Below are 15,900 nucleotides of genomic sequence, written 5' to 3' on the forward strand. Positions count from 1 at the left end.
AGAAAGTCAAACACGTAGTCGATATGAATGGAAGATTACATCAAATCTTGATTGAACTAGTTGTTCTATGGGACTCTGGGCCTAGTGGTCTCTGTGAGGAGTTTGATGACCTCCTACCTCTGGGTAACACACTGTTGTTAAAGTCCTCATCTCTTCTGTCTCTGCATATGTAATACAGACTTCCATCATGTGCATGTAGTGCACATGTGCTTTAATACACACAGGAACTCTAGTCTGCAGTTTTCACTGTGAGGAAGGTGTGCCCATGCCCATTTTTACAGATGAAGAAACTGAGTCTCAGGAAGGTTAAGTCATATGCTCCAGGTCGCTTAGCTAGTATGCTTATGTCTAAAATTGAAACCCCAGCTCAGCCTAGCCCCAAAGGCTAGCTTATTATCACACTGCTGCTCTGTGTCTTTTTACCCCCGTCAGATCATTGCTAGCAGTTCCCTGACTGCATTTTGCTTGTCCACACCTTTGCCTATGCTTTTCTGCTGGCCTATAATGCTCCCCACTGCTCTCTTTCCTGTTGTCCAATTGATCCCTTCATGCCCTTCACAGCGAGCTCCCACGAGCCTCCCACTTCCCGGGTGAGGCAGGCACTTCTCCTTTCTATCTCCTTAACTTTATCATTTGGAGTACCATGGGGGATTTTATTTCTGTCTTTCTTTCTAGACGTACATATCTTGGGCTTAGAGATTTTATTTTTTCAGTTCCACTTCCCCAGCCAGCAATGCCTGGCATATAGCAGGACTCAAAAAATGTTTACTGAGTTAATGAAAGAATGAAGGATTGCGGCTCTGACCAAACCACTTTCCCATGAAGACTATATTCTGTTATCTCTTATTTTTCCTGGAGCACAAAAGGATTTTATAGCGTCCGTGATGATGCATGGTTGCACATGAAATCCCTTTATTACCACTGGTGTGCACTTTATTTTTAACCCTACAAATTATCTGTATTCTCATGTTGCTCTTTTTTGTTTGTGGGAGTTTTTCTACTTTAGACAGTAAAGGCATCCTTATCTATCTGTATTAGTATGGCAGAGATTACTTCTCTAACACATTCCATTATCAAGGAAAATTTTAAACAAGACATAATAAATCTGGACACTGCAAGTAAAAACCGTGAGTAAATATGGCAATCGGTATTCATTATCTTAAAAGACCATGTCCCATGTACGGTAAAAACGCCTGGGTTATGTCCTCCAACCTTTGTGAATCCCCAAATTATAAATATGGAACTGTTTATATAGGGCTTCTGGCTACCTCCCAAATCACATTTTCTTGAGGGTCATGCATTCTGTGCCTTATCCTCACATCACAATGTAACTGCCTTTCAATTTTTACTAAAGTTTTCTCCTAGTTGATGGCCATTTTTCATAACCAAGATTTTTCATTTTATCACTGCATAAGATTGATTGCATGTATGGCAAGGAAGACAACCCTGAGGGGTTGAGACGTGGCCATCAGGCAGTCTGATGGGCCTGGGACCGAGGTAAGGAACTCTTTCCTGGACAGCGGTTCAAATCTGGGCCTCAGCCAACAGTCATTGAATGAATATATTAAGCGGTATTAACTAATACCGCAGGAATTGAAAGGTACTAAAATGGCATGTTAAGTGTACAAGTAGGAAGAGTTGGCTGTAACAACCACAGCTCAGGGCAGAACAGCTAAAGTGTGTCTGTGTCACAATCCACCTCTATAGATACAGACACGCAGACACAGAGTTAGGCTCAGGGCAAGAAAAGGGGTGAAGACAAACTATCCTTTTAGGAATATAATTTAATTCTTCTTTGAAAGCAGTCACATTTATACAGCATTCAAGACAATCCTGTTGATCTCTTTACACCCTTCATAAAATTTAATTCTATCAAACAAAAATACCCAAGTCGGAAAAAAAAAAAAAAGCTATGAAGAAGAAAAAAGTTCATAACAAACAAATAGGGTTCTTTGAGAAAATGTAAAGCTTGGGCCTGTTTACAGATAGTTTTCACAACTTACTCATTAAAGATCTGGAAGAGTGGATAGAGTACAATAATGAAATTTAAAACTGGTCATTTGAAATGCCACATCTACTAGTAAGTCATATAAAATCAGAATCACTTATATATAAAAACAAAGTAGTTATTGCAGAACCAAAAATAAAACAAAATCACTCAACAAAAACCAATAACTATATACAAAAATAAAACAAAACATTCAAAAATATATTAGGAGAAAACCAAGAAGTAGTACAGTTAGATAGCAAAATATCAGTGTTAATATTATTAGAGTTCACAAAGTACTTGTACAGACATTATTTCACACGGTCATCACAGCAGCTCTGAGAGCTAGTTGGCACTGAAGGCATCTCTGGAAATTATGCTGAAGGGACTAGACAGTTTCTAAACACACACTTATGTTTCCTTTTCTATAATTCCAGGGATCAGATGTTGTTACCAACCACAGTTTTCCTTCTGGCCTCTTGGCAGAGCAGGGGGTCAATTCTTATATCCTGCTTGTGGTCTCCTGTCCTCTCTCCTGCACAACATGGGCTCCAAAATTAGCATCCTGTCTTGTTAATGTGTAAGACTTACCCTTATACCCTTGTCACCTACCTTGCAAATAAGTTTTTCGCACTTGTTATTTGCCAATTATCTTAACTTAGGGAGAGTTTTGGTCGTAGAAAAGATTTCATTTCTCAAGTAACTCAAACAGTTATCTTTTAAGTTTTCAACTATAGTGTCTTGCTTTCAAAAGAAGCTTTCCGATTTTAAAATTACATACAAACCTATATTTTCCTCTGGCACTTTTACAGATTCATTCTATCACATTTAATGTTTTAATTCTACTTAATTTTTTCCCTAAATTGCTACTGGATTCTTGCAAAACTTAAATAGTTATCCATTCTTTAATAATTTGAATTGTCACCTTAAATAATAAATTCATACTTATTTCAACTATGTACTTTTTTCACATTTAAAGGTTATGAAATCAGTATGCATCCTAATCAATTGCTTGTCATTATGTAATTAAAATCATTTTTTTCTTTCTTAAAGACATACAAAATGGTGTCTTTCAACCAATGGCATCTTAGAAACAATGAAATATACTGTATTATGCACAATAACACAACTGTTTTTTCAGACTTGGGTCTGCATTTAGACTTTCTACTGTGTTCCATCAATCCTGCCATCTCTTCTAGCACACATATAATACTTTTAATAATGTTACTTATACAGCATTATTTTAATTTCTGACAAGGCAATTCTCTATCCATCAACTCTGATTATTTGATTATTTTTATGCTATTCTTCCAGATGAATTTTATGTATGTTGGTCAAGAACTCCTCTACCCCCTGAAAAAAAAAATCTTATGAGGACATGTATTAAAATTGATATAAATCTGATCTGCAAAAAGTTAACATCTTAAATAATAGATTCTTATCATCAGGAAATGTTATATCAGTTCACTTACTTAAAGATAACTTAAAGATTTTCAAGTTATCTAGTAGACTTTTATAGTTTTCCTCATATAGATGTTCTTATTTCTGACCAAGTTTATTCCTTGTTACTACTGTAAATGGGATGCTTTTTCCAGTATTATTTTCTAACAGATTTGTCTTGGCTTGTAAGAAAGTTATTTTCTTTTAATAATATGATAGCCAGGAACTTCTGCAACTCTCTTTTTAGATAGGTACCTTCAGCTGATTCTTTTAGGTTTTTTCATTCAACAATCGTATCATTTTGTAAGTTATTTTGCCTTTTCCTTTTCCATGCCTCACCTTATTTCATCCTTTCCTGTCCTCTGATTGCTTTGGTAAGAATTTACTTTGGGCAATAGTTGTTTTGTTTTGTTTTGTTTTTTTAGTGACTTTAAAAATATAACTTTCTCAACTACTTCTATTAAAAAAATTTAACATCTTTATTGGAGTATAATTGCCTTACAATGGTGTGTTAGTTTCTGCTGTATAACAAAGTGAATCAGCTATATGTATACATATATCCCCATATCCCCTCCCTCTTGCATCTCCCTCCCACCCTCCCTATCCCACCCCTCTAGGTGGTCACAAAGCACAGAGCTGATCTCCCTGTGCTATGCGGCTGCTTCCCACTAGCTATCAGTTTTACATTTGGTAGTGCATATATGTCAATGCTACTCTCTCACTTCGTCCCAGCTTACACTTCCCCCCTCCCCGTGTCCTCAAGTCCATTCTCTATGTCTGCATCTTTATTCCTGTCCTGCCCCTAAGTTTGTCAGAACCGTTTTTTTTTTTTTTTAGATTCCATATATATGTGTTAGCATACGGTATTTGTTTTTCTCTTTCTGACTTACTTCACTCTGTATGACAGATTCTAGGTCCATCCACCTCACTTCGTTTCTTTTTATGGCTGAGTAATATGCCATTGTATATATGTGCCACATCTTCTTTATCCATTCATCTGTCTATGGACACTTAGGTTGCTTCCATGACCTGGCTATTGTAACTATTGCTGCAATGAACATTGGGGTGCATGTGTCTTTTTGATTTACGGTTTTCTCTGGGTATATGCCCAGGAGTGGGATTGCTGGATCATACGGTAGTTCTATTTTCGGTTTTTAAGGAGCCTCCATACCGTTCTCCATAGTGGCTGTATTGATTTACATTCCCACCAACGGTGCAAGAGGGTTCCCTTTTCTCCACACCCTCTTCTATGAAAAATTTTAAACTCTCCTTGAGTTAGTATTGGTTATTACCAATTTTTATAGAATTTCTCCATTTCATCAAAACATATTATTTTTTTGGTACATTGTATTATCTAACATCTTTTAAAGTTTCTTCTGTATCTGTAATTACATTTCCTTTCTCATTCCTATTTGTGTTTCTTTTATTTCCCTCATTATCTGTGTTTATTATTATTGTGTTTGCCCATTATCTCTTGTTTTACTATCCCCTCTCATTTCATAAATTTATATTTCCAATTTCTTTGCTCGCTTTCTTCCTATTTATTTGTTCACTTTGGGGGCAGCATAGATGGTGAGAAAGAGAAAGGTGCTGTCTTTCTAATTTCTTCAGTTGAACACTTAGTTCAAATAACTTCATTATGTCCTAATTAATAATGGCAAACTAGTTAAAGCTATATAACTCCTATATATATAGCTTTGACCTTGTACCTTGAGTTTTTATGTTAAATTGATACAACCACTAATTTTCTAAAATGCTCTACTTTCATTTTGACTTTTGATTTCTTCTTTGTCATTTGGGAGAATGTTTTTCAGTTTCTAAGTGAGCTTTTTCCTTCCAATTTATCCTTTTATTACACATTTCTAGTTTTAATGCACTGTGATCCATGACAGTGGTTGTCAATTCTACTTTTCAGAAATGACTAAGTTTGTGTTGTATGTGTGTGTATCACAAATATTGTAAATTTCTGATGAATATTTGATAGGAATTTGTGTTTTTAAATTATGAAATATAAAAGTAAATATTTATATGCCAATTAAATCCATTTCATTTTCTGTATTAATCAATTCTAATGTTTCCTTATATTTTCCTGTACTTTAACATTCTATGAAAGACTCTCACTATGATCACCATTTTGTCCATTTCTCCTTGTATTTTTTTTTTTTTTTTTTTTTTTTTTTTTTGCTGTACGCGGGCCTCTCACTGCTGTGGCCTCTCCCGTTGCGGAGCACAGGCTCCGGACACACAGGCCCCGCGGCCATGGCTCGCGGGCCCAGACGCTCCGCGGCATGTGGGATCCTCCGGGATCGGGGCACGAACCCGTGTCCCCTGCATCGGCAGGCGGACTCTCAACCACTGCGCCACCAGGGAGGCCCTCTCTTTGTATTTTTAATAGCTTTGGTTTTTGTATGTCAATGATGTTATTTATTTACTTTATAGAAGCATTTATGACAATTACACTTTCCTCTGTGAATTTAACTTAATCAATGCAAAGTGATTCTGTATATTATATGTTTTTACCTTAAAATTTACGTTGTCTGATATTGATATTATTATCTCTACTCAAATTTTTCCCATTCTGTGTAAAATGTATTCTTACAAAGAGTATATTCTTCCTGTCTTCTAGAAATTCCTCAATGTTTCTGGTCCAATAAAGGTAAGCGTCTCTGTTTTCCAGGGCTACTATGAGGTTTCTCTTATTTTTCTATTTCTTCAATCAATTCTTGAAACTATAATCCTTATATTTATTTTTATTTTATAGATTTTCACTTTTATAATTTCAAGCTATAATCTCCTAGTTTTATTTTTTTCTCATTTTCTTCCCATTATTACTGCCCCTACAGCCTTATTTCCTGGCACGTCTTACCACTAATCATAATTAACAATTCTTTAATTGGGAAAACTGTATACTTTAAGCAATATAAGCAGTATGTACCATGGACGACACTGCACAGTGTAATTATATTTGCATTAGGAAAATCCTAGCAAATATTTTTAAAAACAAATGAATAGTTAGTGATATTGCCAAATGATATAATTTAATATGAAAAATAAAATTAAGAAGTCAAATTTAAACTTACATAATTTTACAATATTTATTTATGCCCTGGGATCATATTGCAACACATACATGAGCAGAGCATTAGGATGGTAATCATTTTAGAAAATACATTCAGTAAGAAATACATATTCCTCTCTCATACTTCACTGTCAGAAAACGTGTGGTATAACACTATGATTTTTATTACTTTTTCACTAAAAAAAAAAAAAGAGATGAAAATGTAAGCTATTTAAAGTGGAGATGTTCTCAACAGTATTTTTTGGATGGGAATGGAACTAATTTTGTCAAAATATGCCCTGAAATTGACAAGGAAAATAGGCATAAGAATTTCTAGTAAATATGATATGAGAAAAAGGCAAACTTAGTCTAATAAATAGGGGATATAATTGGTTAAAATAAGTGAATTTGAATGAGGAAGTATTTTCTTAATAGTGTTGAAAACAAAGTGGTGGAAACACTCTGTGTTAGCCAGAGCACTGAGAAAACATCTGATATGAAAAAGTACCTCAGGGAATACATTTGGTGATACAACAGGCCCCATACTGGTCTAATGTCTATAATTTCATCTAATTGTCAGTAATGGGAAAAATAAGGAAGGGAAAGAAGATTACCAAAAACACATGGGCCCGTCTGTCTTTCTGCATGGAACTCTGTGGGGATTCTGTATTAGAATTACATACTAGCATAATCTGGTCTGTGACATGTAAGAAAAATTATCTACGGCCATGATGTTTTTTCCATGCTGCATCTGTGAGTACAAAGTATAGTCAAGAATTCAAGTTCACTGTTTTGTCACACTTATAAAGACAGCAGGGAACACTGGAAATTTTCCCTCTTGAAATTAACCTGAACCCCCCCACCCACCCAGAAACCCCACCAGGGAAATCATTTTTTCTTTCTTTCTTTCTTTTTATTGGCAGGGAATTTTTCCTTTCCAAAGACAACATTTACTTACTTTTGACTCTGTTATCAAGCAGGGTTACACAAAATGTATGCCAAGAGAAGTCTGATTATTTCAACTGGTATTTCTTTCTTTGTTCACTTGTCTGAGACAGTGACAGGAACACAGAATGTGGATTCTGAAGGGATCTGAAAGGTTAGTGAGTTGAATAATGTGCCCATAACCTTTTTTTTTTTAAATAAATTTATTTATTTATTTATGGCTGCGTTGGCTCTTGCTGCGCGCAGGCTTTCTCTAGCTGCGGCAAGCGGGGGCTACTCTCCCTTGAGGTGTGCGGGCTTCTCACTGTGGTGGCTTCTCGTGTTGTGGAGCATGGGCCCGAGGCGTGTGGGCTTCAGTAGTTGTGGCACAGGGGCTCAGTAGTTGTGGCTTGCGGGGTCTAGAGTGCAGGCTCAGTAGTTGTGGCGCACAGGCTCAGTAGCTCCGCAGCTACTGAGGATTTTCCCGGACCAGGGCTCAAAGCCCATAACCTTTTAAATGCTTAAAGGGAGAGTGGAGCCAGCCGGATGTTGTGAGCCCTATTCCCATCCAGGGACCTTTGCACTTCCCCCAAATCCTCTTATTTATCACATGTGTAAAGTGATGAAAAAGCCTGATGTATAACTTCCTCCAGCCACTCCCCATTCCCAGTTATTCCAAAGAGATGCTGCTGAGAAAAAGCGAAGATGTGCCTTGATGTGGCAAGTTGCCACTCTGTCCTCCTTCTTATCAGAACTTATTAGTAAATGATGCATCACTTCTGGAATCCATTTCACATTTTCAAAGGTCAAAGGCAGCTGTGGTAAGCTCTATATCAAAAAGCATTTTAAAGAAGTGTAACATGGGAGATTGGGATTGACATATATACACTAATATGTATAAAATAGATAACTAATAAGAACCTGCTAAAAAAATAAAGTCAAAAAAAATTTTAAAAAAAGAAGCATAACATTTATAAAGTAGTTTTCACCTAACTCCTAAAATATAAAATTTTGTATCCTAAACATTTATGTAGTTTCATATTGTAGGGCACCCTTGTCAGTTTTCTTCTGTTGTTTATGTTAGAGATCTGATCGGTGATAATCTTGAAAAGAGAGCTGACATATGGGTTCACTAGGCCCTACTTTTTTCTCTGAGAGCTGAGAAGCGTGCAGGTGATGAACAGCCTTCAGAGAATCGCCAGGCTGGCTTCCAAGAGGCTTTATGAGGCAATGCACTGGAGTCAGCAAGCCCAGCCTTGTAGGCTTCCAAACTAGTTTACCATGCTGAGGACAGATCCCACTCTCTGGGGTAGAGAACAGTACCTAAGTTCACAAGACTGATTTATAAAACCAGAATAGTATCAATGTCCAACAAAAAATAGAACTGTCCCAGGAGCCCGAGTATGCACACCTGCAACTCAGCCCATTGTCTCAAGCCCAGTTCACCGATTTACAATAAGAAACAACTGGCAAAGTGGGCAATGTATTCGAGAGGGTATGAAGAATGCATTCTCTTCCTATGAGTTAACATATATTGGAAAGAAAATAATCAGAACAAGGGAAGTCAGACTGGTGGCTTGTTTAATGGCATAAGCCCGTGTATCCATCGCACAGTGAGGACGCATGCCAGCAAACGGACTGGAATCACTGAGCAGTACCAGCTACAACCTGCTGCATCCATCGCCACGCAAGTGCTGGCCTTGCTAAGTGGTCAGCATACCCTATACACTGCTACAACCTTCTTCATCCATCTCCATGTGAGAGGCAAAGGTTCCCTGACTACTGCACACAACTGGAGAGGCACTTTCAATATTTGTCCTTTTCCCCCCAATTTTCATGTACGATTACCGCCCCCCGTACCTTTCTGACCAACACTCTTCTTTAATAAAATTACAGTCAAATCTTACAACCTGGAAACTCATCAGAATTTTTAAGGTAAATTTATATAGCTAAGCCTTGCTTCGTTAGGGTTTTTATTTAAAAGTTTAGCCTCTGTTCTAAGTTCTTGGGAGAATATTTAACAGTTCAGACTGTTTTCAGTGTCAATCATGCATGACTGGCATATAAAACCTCACGTTTTCTGTTCTATGTTTAATATAACCTGCAATGCCAAGAAATAAATATGTCGATAATAGGAAACATCATCTCATTTTTCTGAGAATGCCTTCCATCATTCCCGCAGTAGACATATTTTACTAACCTTCATGTAAGAATGTAAACTCCCTGAGGCAGGGGTTTTTGCTTGTTCACTGATTTATCCCAAGTGCCTAAAGCAGTGGAATGTTCAATGAATACAACCTACAATCTAAACCATGTATTCAAAAAAGAAAAACCAGAAACCAAGAAGTGAGGCCCTAAAACAATATACATTATCGACTTCATCTCTCTCAGTTTGCTAACTTTCAACATGTCATTCTTAAACCAAACTTCTGTTGAAACAGGACTAAAATTACCAAAATACATCATAGTTAATAAGATATTTAACAAATGTTTGTTGACATTTATCAATATAAAATTATTTCAAAATTATTTTATCATTCCAATTTTTATCTTTTTTTCAAACATTTTAGTCTTTAAATTTACACTTGAAAGGAAGAAGTTTCTGAGAATACATGTTTTTCTTTAATAAGTGCAGAGTAGAGGTCAACAAAAAGGCTTTACCTATCACTTTATTCTTCTTTCCATTTTTTATAGGTGTACAAAGCAAACTTCTAATGCACTGCTGTTTTACATTTCCTGTGTTTTCATTCTAAACAAAAACAAAAATAAGACAGCTAAATATTATGAGAAGACTGTCCATTAGATGCTATAGAAACTGTATTGGACCTCGGAAGCCACTAATATATTCATCTTTTATTAGCTGGAGATAACTATATAGAGTGCAGAAAATGTGCAAATTATAATGAAGTTCACATAAATGTACTATAAAGCAATTAGTCTTTATATTATTAAAATACTAAATATCCTATTTTCTTTAAAAATTTTTTTTTCATATTCTCCATTTTATTTACTTGTATTTCTTTTATTTTCCATTTTAAACTCTCCAAGCAGCTTACAGTAATAGTAAGCAAAGTATTTATTCAGTTTCTACTATCCCTGTGTAGTGGATGTCTGAAATAACTTAACAAGAGGGGCAGAAGTCAAAAGTATTACACCACCTAGGACTCTACATGCTACAAATTTGTCCTTGTTTAATTTTACCACTGTTATCTATTGCCCATATTGCTAAAGTTCTAAAAAGGTCTCCTAGATAGGCAAATAACAAAGTCAAGGCAGCTGCCTCAAACTGCAATGCTTTTCTGAAGTTAGATGAGAAAAAATACTAGAATTCAAAGTTTTCGATGTCTGAGAAACTGACCGTTGTAGCTTTGCTCTCAAGGAAAACAGATATTCAGTTTTCCACAGAGCTGTTCACTGTGGTAGATTACCAATTACAGGCATTTAAGCCATATGAAACTTAATTTTTGAGGGTAAACTCAAGAACTCCAGCCATACTATCTAAAGAATGTCATTAAGTAGGTAATAGTTAAATTACCTCAAAATTAGTTTATGATAGTTCATTAATACATGTTGAAAAAACTAATAAAAGTACAGAGAAAAATACTCAAGTACAGCTGATAACCTCTCAACAGATGTTATAAGCTGTTTTATTCTCCTTCCTCAGATCACGGAAAGCACAGATCACTCCCAAAGACCCAATTCTAGGGCCAGTCCTTCAGTTAAGAGTAACTAGTTTGGGACTTCCCTGGTGGCACAGTGGTTAAGAGTCCACTTGCCAATGCAGGGGACACGGGTTCGAGCCCTAGCCCGGGAGGATCCCACATGCCTCGGAGCAACTAAGCCCATGCGCCACAACTACTGAGCCTGTGCTCTAGAGCCTGCGAGCCACAACTACTGAGCCCATGTGCCGCAACTACTGAAGCCCGCGTGCCTAGAGCCCATGCTCCGCAACAAGAAAAGCCACAACAATGAGAAGCCCGGGCACTGCAACGAGGAATAGCCCCCGCTCACCGCAACTAGAGAAAGCCCACGCAAAGCAATGAAGACCCAACGCAGACAAAAATCAATTAAAAAAAAAAAAAAAAAGAGTAACTAGTTTAAGTGCAGATCTGATAGGAAAACAGCCTTCAAGCTCCAAATCTAAAATTGGGTTACTTACTGTCCAGGGAAACCTTTTATCTTTACTGACATCTGGGATATTAAGTGGTTCCATAGTATTTTTGACATACTGAGCATACATGTAATTGATTCTGTTCGCATCACGTTCCCTGTGGAGATAACAGAGATGAGTTATTTCTGTGCAGTGAAAAAACGCAGGCAAAACAGAGTCAAATAGATGATTATAAGAGAAACATACCAGTCTTAAATTATAGAGCAAAGTGTATATCTTAATTGGAAAATGCAGCTTTAAACATATTTGATGATTTACAACTTTGGTAGTTACTATAACTGAAATGCTTTGAAAAAACAAAGACCCACAATTTTTCAGCTATCTAAAACAAGCTTAAAATGTCATTAAGTAACCTTATTACCACTGTTAATGGGCATGTTGATTTTTGTGCTATTTAACGTAAAATCCATATGAATTTTCCCTATGTCTTATTTTCTCATCAGATTATAGAATGACTAAAGTCTAGTGTCTGTTTTTGCTTCCTCAGTTATTTATTTAGTCTATCCATTCCAATAAAACAATCTTTTACACATTTCAGACCAAGGGAAAAATCGAGCAGGCCTAGAAGAATTTTATTAAGCTCTTCTCTCTTCTGCTTTAAATTGAAAAAAAATTTTTTTGAACTTACAACATTTTCCCAGTTTCTTGCTTAACAGGTTGAACATAAAAGGTTAACCTGATGTCACAGGGTTCATAAGTGCAGTGCCAGTAACGGAGTTGGGAAAAGAGAACAGAACGCATCTTTTCATCAGGAAACTTCCTATGTTCCTTGGTGATGGGGATGAATTCCGCAAAGAGGGTCAAGTTATAGAAATTTACTCCAGCCATAAGTATGTGTCTGTATTAACTGTAAGATCACTAACTGAAGAAAATAGGAAAGCCTAATAGTGGGAGACATTTCAAAATAAAATATGTGCCTCAGGAAAAATGTCCACTTGGTCTGAGTTCTCCAAGTGCTAATCTTTTCCTGTCTTCCATCATTCTCACTCAGCCTGCCAAACTGCTTCTAGGACAGTGGTTTCAAATGATGTTCTCAATCACTGTGATTCCACAAAGATTCCTGATTCCTGGCCAAGATAATTGAGTCTTTCTTTTCTTTGCTGTACATTTTAGGTTAAGCGTAATTTGGTCCAATCAGGTACTGACCATATGTCCAGTACTATATACAAGCGATAAAGAATGAAAGGGAAATGACAATAGTAACACAGGAATACATGAACTTCAGACTGAACATTTTCTGAGCCTAGATTGATAATGTGGGAAGGCATGCAAAATGTCAGACACATCAGACCTAGGACATTCCTGGGTTTCTATTTCATACGTATTATTTGGGTAGAATCCCAAGAAAAGGTTATAAGTGTAGGATTTAGGTTAACAAAACTGTTTTAAAACCACAAATATTTCATGGACAGCAAAAGTTTCACGAAAAGAAAACAAGAAACTACAGTAAAGATAAGAAAAATGAAAAGGTAGTTACAGAGAGAAAGAAATACACTGGAGAGGATATCTTTGTCCAAATCTCTTTTAAAATGATCATGATGATGATGATGACTTTTATTGTTCTTATCATCATCATTACGTCAACAGTGGGAGCCAGATGAAACCCAAATAGTTAAGCAACTTGCCAGAGACCATAAATTCAGATGTACAGGCATTGATACAGAGAAGCAGATGTATTAAAATTACTTTTAAATCAATAGAAACCTAACTCTTTTTTCAATTCCCTGAAAATTTTAAGTTTTCCTGATGGTTACTTTAGTGAAAAATTAGTATTCGATTTATTAAGGTTATGTGATAGCACCTTATTTCTTACTCTGTAAAAAGTGCTAATAAATTCTTACTTCCTCCCCTCAATAACAACAGACTGAGCACTTCGTCCATGAGAGGCACCCTTAGCATCATGGGGAGACAAACTTCTAGAGGTCAGTAGCTGTCATAAGGCGCTTGTAATCTAGCAGAGGACTGTGACAGAGAATGAATAATAATACAATGTCTAGTTGCATGTCCTCTTTGAGCAGAGTCTAGTGCAGAAGCCCCCAGCTGTCCCTCAATAACTCTTCTCCCTTTCTCTTTATCTAGACATATGGCCGCTGAGGATAAAGACTGCATTTATCAGCCACCCTAGTGGCTTGGGATCATCATGTGACTAAGTTCTAGGCAACAGGAAATGTGACTGCTTCTAGAAAGCTTACCTAAAAGGCAGCTGATGTATGCTCTCTGCCCCTTCTTTCCCTGTCCCCCATCCTACCATTTGAAACGTGGATATGAAGGCTGGAGCTGCATCCTGGACCCTGAAGGGAAGGGCCACTCCCTAGAGGTGCAGAGTAGAAAGCTTGCAGGTACCTGGGTCCCTGAGGCCTTTGTAGAACAGAAGCAGCAACACAGAGCCTGAACTGCCTGCCTCTGGGTCTTTACAGGAGAGAGTAATAATATTGCATTCTTATTTAAGCTATTTTTACTTTGGGTTTTTATGATTCACACTCAAACCTAATCCTAAGTAATACAATTGGTGACAATGAAAGCACCACATGTGGAGAAGATGGACAGATAACCCCTTGGTGGAGTGGGTTGGAGAAGAGGGGGTATTAGGGAAATGCGCAAAAGGCTGGTAAGATTTAAGGATGCATAGAAAGACATCAAGAATGAAAAGGAGGGGGAAAACAGTATAAAAACATTGCTGAAATGGAAGAGTTCTAGGTATATTTGGGAAACTAAATTAAACAGCTACAGATTGTTAGGAATAAAGTGATGGTTTCAGACTGAAGATGTTAGGACAGGTAGTGGATGATTTTGAAGGTGCAATGCCAAGGGATAGGATCTTTCTTTAAATAACAGGAATATTTTGGTAGCCTTGCAAATGTGCCTCTCAGACCTGCAACTGCAGGAGACCTAAATGACCAGTGTCTCCAGTCACTGTGCTCTGAAACCCAGGATGGTACTTGTACTGCAGACACACTTCCCAGGGCTGCTCCTGGAAAAAGATGGAGCACACACAGCAGGGACACTAAGGTAGCCCAGGCTTGGGAGACTCAGGATGCTTCTGACAGGAGGCTTTGGCTACAGAACTCCCCAACAGCCTGGCCAAACTTTCCTTAGAACTGCTCGGCTGACTAAGACACTTCCACACAATGCTCTTTCCTTCTTTACCCTCTTTTTCGCTCTGGGTCAGACTTGTGTGGAGAGCTCACGGCTCTCTCATCCCCTACCAGCTCCCTCTCCCTTTACTCTCACATGGGGTTTCCCTAATAAATGTCTTACACATTTAATCTAGTCTTGGCATCTGCTTCTTGGAAGGCCTGGGCTAACTCAGACCTCTAAGGTTTTTTGCACAGTGGGTATCAAGGGAGGTGTCCATGAGTACATCCTTGGGAAGACAGTCAGGGACACGAAGCTTGGAAACACTGAGAAATTTCTGTGCTTTTAGATGTAAGTGGGAATCACTTCAGGTTATGTGAACCAAAGACAGAAAAACACATCAAAGAGACACAGAAATACTAGCACTTACTGACTACTTACTATGTGCTGGAAATTTTCTGAAGCATTTTATGTGCATTAATTCATTTGGTCCTTTCTAAAATCCTGCCATCAGTATCTCCATTTTACAGATGAAGAAACTGAGGCTTTGAGAGGTTAAATAATTCACACAAAGCGCTATAGCTAGTAAGTAGTGGAACTTAAGTTTAAATACAATCAGTCTGATTTCAGAGTCTACACTCTTACACTCTGTAACTACCATTTTTTAAAGTAGTAAAAACCTTTCTACTATTTTAAAAATAGTAGGTGTTACTATATTTAACTATAATTGTTTTCCAATATAGTTATAACTAATAAGCATTAACTAGTATATGTATTCCAAGAAAGTCAGCTTAAAGGAGTAATTCTATGTATTTGTCATTTTATGACAAAATGTGCATTTAAAATTAATATGAAGTTAACTGATATGGAATTATAGCACTAAAATACCTATTTCTTAAAATTAAGAGCTAATGTAAACTGTACCCCATCACACTCACTTTTTCCTTCTAATTAGGTGGCTCTTTGAATCGAAGCATAGAAACTCTAAAACCTCCCACCATCTGGAAATGAGCTTCCCTTCTGAATTCTTGGGTGACCCAAACTCCAATAGTTTACTGTGCTTTATCCCGGTGATGATATGATTCTAACAGTTATGTATAATGTTCACCCTGAATATTTTTTATTTTTACACTTAACATTTCAAAACTGTCTTCAATAAATTATTTTAATTTATAAAAGGTAATTAGTGGGTTGGTTGGAAAAGTACCAAACTGATACATAACTGCCTAAAAAGGACGATTTGCT

The 15,900-nt window shown here is 37.0% G+C and overlaps 1 protein-coding gene across 4 annotated transcripts in view; it reads right to left on the reverse strand.

Annotated features, from left to right (window-relative positions):
* Window positions 1-15,900, reverse strand: part of PDE5A (phosphodiesterase 5A) — a 140,812-nt gene that overhangs the window by 54,326 nt on the left and 70,586 nt on the right. For all 4 annotated transcript variants that reach the window (XM_060105484.1, XM_060105455.1, XM_060105475.1 and 1 more), the window contains exons 8-9: window positions 11,569-11,677; window positions 10,071-10,158 (exon numbers count right to left, since the gene is read on the reverse strand). In XM_060105484.1, coding sequence (XP_059961467.1) covers window positions 10,071-10,158; window positions 11,569-11,677 — 197 coding nt within the window. The remainder of the gene's footprint in view (window positions 1-10,070; window positions 10,159-11,568; window positions 11,678-15,900) is intronic.

Source organism: Mesoplodon densirostris, chromosome 1, assembly GCF_025265405.1.
Source record: "Mesoplodon densirostris isolate mMesDen1 chromosome 1, mMesDen1 primary haplotype, whole genome shotgun sequence".
In the NCBI taxonomy this organism is placed as follows: Eukaryota; Metazoa; Chordata; class Mammalia; order Artiodactyla; family Ziphiidae; genus Mesoplodon; species Mesoplodon densirostris.